The 7,995-nt window shown below is 61.0% G+C and overlaps 1 protein-coding gene across 1 annotated transcript; it reads left to right on the forward strand.

The window, feature by feature from the left end:
• Positions 1-1,624: 1,624 nt before the first annotated feature.
• On the forward strand, positions 1,625-5,021 carry SPMIP11 (sperm microtubule inner protein 11). The gene is made up of 4 exons (XM_077838194.1): positions 1,625-1,709; positions 2,412-2,546; positions 3,069-3,213; positions 4,973-5,021. Exons 1-4 carry the CDS (start codon positions 1,625-1,627, stop codon positions 5,019-5,021), a joined length of 414 nt encoding a protein of 137 aa, XP_077694320.1.
• Positions 5,022-7,995: the final 2,974 nt, after the last annotated feature.

Genomic DNA, 7,995 nt, shown 5'->3' on the forward strand with positions numbered 1-7,995 from the left:
TAAATCTCCCCACTGTATTTTCCACTGCATGCATCCAATGAAGTGAGCTGTAGCTCACAAAAGCTTATGCTCAAATAAATTGGTTAGCCTCTAAGGTGCCACAAGTCCTCCTGTTCTTTTTGCGAATACAGACTAACACGGCTGCTACTCTGAAACCAAAATACAGACACCCCTGGAGTGGGCGGGCAGCACCAGAGAGAGAGGGAATTAATCTGTGACCAAGGACTCCAGACTCTTATTTCTAAAGATCAGTGTTGCTGACTGGCCCATCCCAGAGATAATCTATCCTCAGCAGGCTGAAGGACAAAGTGACCCTATGCCTATAAAACTAAGGCCGCTGCAAGGTCCCTGAGAACTGTTTCATGGCTCCTAATGACACAGCTTTTTCATAGAACTGGATGGGCACCAGGTTATTTCCCTTGGAGCCACCAGGCAGCCGTCAGATTGGAATGACTCCTAGTCCTTCTCAATCCGCATTGGATTAAAAGCAACGGGCTAGAGGTGGCTCCGAATCCTATTTTCCGCCCCTGAGCTAAGCGGCTGGAGCGCAGGTATAATCATGTTGCCAGGACTTCCCCATTAGACAAACACCATGTGAGCAAAACTCCCTGAGCTGGAGAGGGTTTTGGAGGGGCCAGCCCTCCCCCGTTTAACCCCTTCCTGGAGTTTGGTCTCAGTTACCCCAGAATTAATACCCCAAAACAATACAAAACCAACCCAGCCAGCAGGCTGTTGTCACGTGTCATGGAGTCCCCGGGGGATGCTCTGGAACTGCTCCCTACAAAGCCAGGCAGGACTATGGGGAAGTCTCCTTTCTGTGAGCAGCCTGTCTGCAGGACACTCAGCTCATGCAGCTTCCACCTTCCTCGGAGCATTCAGCATCCTCTGCCCCTCCGTGCACTTCTCCCAGCGAGTCTGCCCAGGTGGGGTCCTGGGGAAGCCAGAGGGTCCTGCCCCCCAACTCCGCAGCCAGACGGGACTCTCAGCCAGCCAGTAACACAGAAGGTTTATTAGACAACAGGAACATGGTCTAACACAGAGCTTGTAGGTGCAGAGAACGGGACCTGTCAGCCGGGTCCATTTTGGGGGGCAGTGAGCCAGACAACCAAGTCTGCCCTTCACTCCTCGTCCCCAGCCAGCCCCAAACTGAAACTCTCTCCAGCCCCTCCTCCTCTGGGCTTTGTCCCTTTCCCGGGCCAGGAGGTCACCAGATCCCTTTGTTCTCCAACCCTTTAGCTCTCACCTTGCAGGGGGGAAGGGCCCAGGCCATCAGTTGCCAGGAGACAGAGTGTCGCCATTTATGGACTCTGCAACAATTACACCCCTGCCTTATCCCACCACCTAGAGACTTAGGAAATGCCTGGGGGAAACTGAGGCACCCCTACAGTATTCAGAGGAAACATTAAGAACAGTCCCGCTTCGTCACATCATGACCCTCTCCCATTACAGCCTCACAAACCCACATTCCACGTGGGCGGGGGGAGAGTTGCCAGCCAGCTGCCGGGGCATCTCTATGGCAACAGAATCAACTGTTGCTTGAAGGCAGAGCCTGCCAGCGGCTGGAGGGCTGCAGCCGCAAAGTGCCTTTGGTGACTGAACAGGGAGGAAGTGGGCGGTTTCGGACATGGCTTTCTTCGGGCTGACATTCCTGGGGTACCAGGAGCCCTTTTGGGAGAGAAGGCTAGAGTTAGAAAAGCCTGACGCAACAGGTAAGACGATAGCCCAGATGTTACAGTGATGGGTGCATTCGAAACAGACACGGCTCGTTGCTGGGCCAAGCGCCTTGGAGAGTAGACTGTGGCTCTTTGTGGGGGCAACAAACGTGAGGCTTTTCCTTGGGTGATGTTTGAAAACCTCTGACCCCTGGTCCCCAGGAGGGGTGTCCCAGTGGAGCAGGAGGGGTACAATGTTCTGCTTCTGGCATGTGTCAGTTACTAAAAACCTTTCTCCAGTCAGCCATGGGGTCGTATTTGGATTAACCTACAATACAACCCCCCTAAACCACATCACTCGACAGCATTCCAGCCGTCCCTCCATCTCCCAGTCCCTCTGCATCCCAGGCTCATGGGTGCGGGCCGGAGAGTCTCTTCCAGCCCCTTTAAGTTGCCTCTGGCCTCATGTTCCAAGCACTATCTTGCCAGATGAGGGCTGGACAGGTCTCCCTGCAGGAATCACTGTCCTCGCTGGCTCTTTGAGCCTGCAGAAGGGCTGGGTTCAAACCCCCTCAGGGCAGCAGTGACTGAATCTCATCCACTGCTGTTGGCCAGCTAACAGCCCGGGTGTGAAACGAGGTTAACGGGTCTGAGTCCAGTTCTTGGAGGACAGGTGTCTACCTCAAAGCCCCCCCCCACTAGGCTCTGGTGCCATCTTCTGGGCTTGGTTTTAAGTTTCCTTCTTGTCCTTCCACTCAGAGCCAAAGCCGCTCAAAGGGGGATTGTTTCACGCAAAGCTCCCGCCGATCGGCCCGAGGCATTTTGACGGCACAGTGCACCAGGGGAGCTACAAGCGCTATCAAGAGGCCGTGAAGAAGAATCAGCTCCAGAGATGTAAGTGAACAGTGGGGTCTCAGCATGACAAAAGAGGGAACATGGAGTCTGGACGCCTGGGTTCTAGGCTGGCCTCTGCCACAGCCTCCCTGAGTGACCTTGGGCAAGTCCCTTCCCCATGTTACATGTGGGGAGAACGAAACTAACCCCCACCCCCCATGCCGGCAGGAGACGCGGTTCGGTTCATTGGCCTTTGCAAAGCACTTGGAGCTGTGAGAGATCCTATTGGGGTCTGGGAAGTGGGCGGGTCCCGTGGATCCCCCCCAGCCTAAGAGGGGGATCCACGGGACCTGGACACCAAATAAATCCGGGGACAAATAATGAAATAACAGGGACAGGTGGAGCTGTGAGAGATGCCAGGCAAGGGGGTTTTCATCCCCAGCTACTGCTGGGAAGGAGTGGTGTTCTGCTGTGCTCAGGGCAGGGAGCCCCAGCTGCCCCCTCCCCTAGCAAGCAACAGTGACCCCAGGAAGCTGGTTGCCCTCCCTAACAGCCTGGACCCTCCCGTCTGTCTGATTATAGCCCCCAACCAAATCTTCAGGGTCCCAGTGACCTGTGCAGAGGACAGCGGCTGGTGGCTGCCCAGGGATCCCACGGTCCGCGCAGAGGAGGTCACCCCCTGGATGACAGTGCCACGGCACCCCCGGATAAGGAGCCCCATGACCAGGTGAGATCGTAGTGCCGGCGGCAGAGGGGACGGACATGGGGAAGGGGAGGTGCAGGGGGAGGGGGTAGCCCCTCGCCCTGCCATCCCAGTGTCTGACCCAGGCTCGTGGCACAGCACCCACCCCCAGTTCGCGTAGTGAGGCCCCTCTCCCAGATGGTAACAGCCCCAGGATCAGAGGGCGCTCAGCACCTGGCAGGAGCAGAGTTCACCTGTGGCAGGGCAATGAGTGAGAGCAGCCTCGCCTCGGGCCAGTCGGACACAGCGGGTGAGGGGAGCCAGCCAGTTACGAAGGTAGGAGAGCAGCCATCGCAGGCCAGAGCAGGGGCCCAGCCAGCGCCGGACTCCAGCTCCGCCAGGGGCCCGATCACCCTGTGGGGCGAGCGTAGGAGGGTCCCCGCAGCTCCGCCAGGCCGAGGCAGGGGGTCGATGGGGCATTTGTCACATGTCACTCAGTTGAAGACTCATGTTTGGGTCACTTCTGGATCCTCAGGCCCCAGCTTCGCAGGGGTCAGGCTGGGGAGCAGGGCACCCTCCGAGAGCCCAACCTAAACAAACAAAGCCCCGAACAACTCCAGACGCAGGCAACTGAAAACTCCACAGCCAGCAAGAGGCCCCTGAAATCCCGCCCCTCCCCCAGCACCCACAAGCCGCTTTGGTCTCCGTCACCCCTGGTTCGGAGACATCACCTGCCGCCTCAGACCCCCCCACGCTTTGCAGATGCCCGAAAAGCAACCCTGGACCCAGCGGAGCAGCAAGCAGGTTCGAGTCTCCCCGGCACTGCTCCTTGCACAGCCCATCGCCCCCGTGCAAAGCGGGCGGGAGTCACCACGGGGCATCTCGCACCACTTGGCGCTGGGGCCAAGGCCTGGGCAGGGTGGTGGAGCCTTGAGCGCAGCACCCAACTTACCAGAGCCCTGGCTCCAAGGGCACGCTGGGTCGTAACCTGCACCCAGCACATGCGAGCCGTGCCCATGGCGGCTGGTCCTGGCACGGGTCCCTGCCCGTTTTGTCCTGCCAGGCACGAGCCTGGCCCAGCCAGCAGCCACTGGGGGGCAGCAGGGCACCATCGGCTCCGCTCCCGGCCCGGTGTCCCAGAGACAAGGACCCTGCGCCGAAGCGGCCAAAGTTCAAGGCTGGCATGGGGCGGCTCCAGGTGCTGCCCCCCACAGGCCCCCCGCAGCCAGGAGCTCCCTCGCTGCTCCCACGCGCCGTACAAAGGGACCCAAATCAACTGGCGGCTGGGGGGCAAGGCCGGGCCCTGGGTCCCCCCGAGTCCCTTGCAGCCACATTCCCAACAGCAGTTCCCCGGGGGGCTGGATACACGGGGCTCTAGAGGGTGCTCTGGAAATGGGGCCCAAGCTCAGCCCCCCAACAAAGGAGGCCCTGAATCAGCGGCTGCCAGCCAGACAGGGCGGCCCCCCACCCTGAGCCCCTACTGCTCCCTCTCCCTTCCCCTCCCTCCTTCGCAGGTTCTGGGCGCCAGGACAGAGCTCCGATGGGGGGAGGGTTTCTCCCCAGGTCCTGGCCACAAATGCAGAGCCCCGCCTGATGCCACAGCCCCGCCTGACCGCAGGGTCCTCAACACTGTGCAGGCCCCACAGAGAGGGAACCCCACTCCCTGCCCTGGGGGCTCCTGCAGTGCCCACGGCCCCGGGGTGCACCCCTCCTGTCGCAGCCCGAGCAGCCCAGCGCTGCCTCCTCATGCACGGGAGCTACCTGGGCCGGGGCGGGCATCTGACGGCTCCTTTCCCTGCCCTAGGTTCGTGGACAGCATGGGCCTGAGCAACCCCCATTTCAGCCTGTTCTGAGCGCCCCAGTGGGCCCCACTGCCGGGCACATCTGGCCTTCCATGGACATGGAGCAGCCCCGGGTGCTTGGGCCCGGCGGGCACCGGGGCAATAAAGCAATCGAGCTGATTGGGCCCAGGACGGTGATTTCATGGGGAGGAGCTAGGCGCTGGGGCCTCCCTTTCTGCCTGGGCAAGGGGTAGAAGGACTACGGCGGGGGAGGGAGTGGGGCTGGTGGGTTAATTCTTATGGCACAGAGGGGGCAAGGAGACTGAGGCCTGCTACAGAACCCAGCCCCAGGTGCCAGGGCCAGACCATGTTCTTCCCAGCGCTCCTGCGGTTTGCCCTGTTTGGCACATGCAAGGCCTGTGGGGACAGGACTCCTGGGTTCCATTCCTAGTGCTACCCCCAGCTTGGGTAATGTCGGTGCACTGTGTCCCCCCACCCTGTGCGCCAGCTGTGGGTGAGAGCTCCGCTTCTCGGGCACGAGGGAGCTCCCCAGCACAGGGCCTACCATGGCTGCGTGGGAGCCAGAGCACGCTCTTGGCTGGTACTAGACTGGGATGAACGCCTTGGGAATCTCCCCAGCCTCTGTGCCAGGCGCGTTCTCTACCATAAACACAGAGCAGTATGGACGTACAAACAAAACCCTTCCAAAACCAGCCCCTGCCCCGCCTGCAGGCACAATCCCCTGCGTCCCCGGCGGAGAACGGTCCACACAGGACAGGTGGTGGGCACAGCCGCTGGTGCCCAAGTAGCAGGAGCCCATGTACCAGGGCTAGATAGGCAGAGGTGTTCCAGGGGGCCCTCTCCACCCCATCCCCAAGGCCTCGCCAGGCTCCCTTGCACAGGGGCAACCCCCCCAGCACACGGGTGTGCACAAGAGTGGGCCGTAAGGGTGGGGGAGCGTGCTGGAGGGATGGGCAGCAGCCAAGTCCAAGAGCAGGTGAGCTGTGCCCAGCCCCTTCAGCGAGCAGCACAGCCCCTGTGCCCCTTCGGTGCTCTGCCAGCACCAGTCATGCTGGCCTCAGCAGCCCTCTGCCCACCCGTCCTCCCCCCTGAAACCAGGAGACAAAGGGCCGGGCTAGTGACAGGCGGAGCTGTGTGAGTGCGGGCTGATCTCCCCCCCAGCACGGCCGTGTGCTTCCCTTCGCACCTGGCTCAGCCCGGCCCCTCCTGCAGCTACTAACCTGGGGCGCCCGCTCTTCCCAGGGGTCACTGACAGCACGAGGCCAAGGGGGGACGAGGCCTGACCCCCTCAGTGCTCATCTCTGCTTGTCACCAGCATCCTCAACACACCGAATAAACCAGCCCGCCTCTCCCCAAAGAGCTGGTAAAGCTACAGGCCCCGGGGCCGAGCACAGCCACTTCCCTGCCAGCCGGGCTCCCCCCGCAGCCCCAGCCTAGCAGTGCCCTGGCGTCTGATCCTACCGTGCTGGCTGTTCGGGCGAGGCAGGGTGCGGCTGCCTGTCGCCTTTGCACCCAGCAGCAGCAGGAGCCAAGGGGTGCCAGTGGGGGGGGGGAGAAGGGGAGACCCCGTCCAGCAAGGTTCTGGCAGGGCAACATAGCAGATTGAGAGCCCCCCACCCAGCTCCGAGTCCCCTCACCCCCCACTACTGTCCCTGAGCCCTGTGGCAAGAGCTCTCAGACACAGAGAGCCGTGCTCACAGCCGTTCCCGAGGGTGCTAAGCACTCCCAGCTCCCCCCATGTGCTCAACGCCCCTGGAAACCCAGCTCAGAGCCAGCAGTGCACCCCCAGTAGTGAGAACCCATCCCAATGCCCTATGCTCCAACCCTGCCATGGGGGCCCCTTCTGGCCCAGCCAGGCCAGGGTCTGTGGAATTGTCCCATTTCACCACCACACGGAGCCACCCCAGCCAAGCGCCCACCAGGCCCTCAAAGTAACCCTGTCAAAGTGCACAAATTCAAAGGCTCCATGGCCACCGCCTCCCCGGGCTCTGTGCTTGCCCACCGCCCACAGACACAGCAGCCCCTGGGGACGGGACACGGCCAGGACACAGCAGTTGTTATAGAAAGTGAGTTTTATATATAATTTATATGTACACACAAGAAAAAAGTACCTTTAATCTGCATTGCCAAATAAGTGCCACGTCCCCCCTCCCCTGACACAGCAACGGCGCCTCCCTCAGCGGGGGCTTCAGTCCAAAGCTGCCACGCCCCCCCCCACCCCTCCGGCAGGGGCAGCCCAGGGAGGAGCAGAGACCCCGTGGCTTTGGGCCCGGACCGAGCTCGCCTGGCTCCGACGTCAGATTAAAACTCCCCAGACACAGTCACAGAAATAAAAACACCCCAAAACTGCTAAAAAAAAAATCAAACCCAGAAATCACTTCTTTTTTGCATTTAAAACAGCTCCAGCCCCGAGGGAGCCAGGCAGTTCCCACCCCGACATGGAGAGATCCCACTACTCCTGGCTTGGCCTGGGCAGGCCCAACGCCAGGGGAGAGGGGCCTTCCAACTCGGGGGAGACCTGGCTGCACCCGGGTCAAAGGGCATGCTGGCAGCATGACAACCTTGAGTCAGAGCCTCCGGGACAGACCCGCCCAGAGCCAGCGGAAAGGGGCCCAGGGGTGCATGGAAATGCATGAAGGGGGTTCCCCCCCACAGACTGCAAGAGGGGGCACGACCTGTGAGTCTGTGAAAGCCTTATGCCCCCTCCTTTGTGGTGGGCAGGACTGATCAGCTGTCCTTGGGTGACTTTTCCTGCCCCCACGGGAGCAGCATTGTTGGGGAGGGAAGGGGCAGAGCAGTGGCAGGGGAAGCATTGCCCTGACCTCACCCCCCACCCCGTAGTTATCAATCCCTTGCCCCCAGGCTGCAGCTGAGCCCAGTCCCACACTGCTGCATGTTCGGCCTTGGGCCCAAGCAGGGGTTTTGCTGCCTCAGGAACGAGCTGATTAAAACTCCCAGAGGCCCCGGCCTTTCCATGGAGAAAGATGCACGAGGGGGCGGAAGGGGGCTGAAAATGCCCAGTTAT

This window comes from Eretmochelys imbricata, chromosome 20 (assembly GCF_965152235.1).
Source record: "Eretmochelys imbricata isolate rEreImb1 chromosome 20, rEreImb1.hap1, whole genome shotgun sequence".
Lineage (NCBI taxonomy): Eukaryota > Metazoa > Chordata > Testudines > Cheloniidae > Eretmochelys > Eretmochelys imbricata.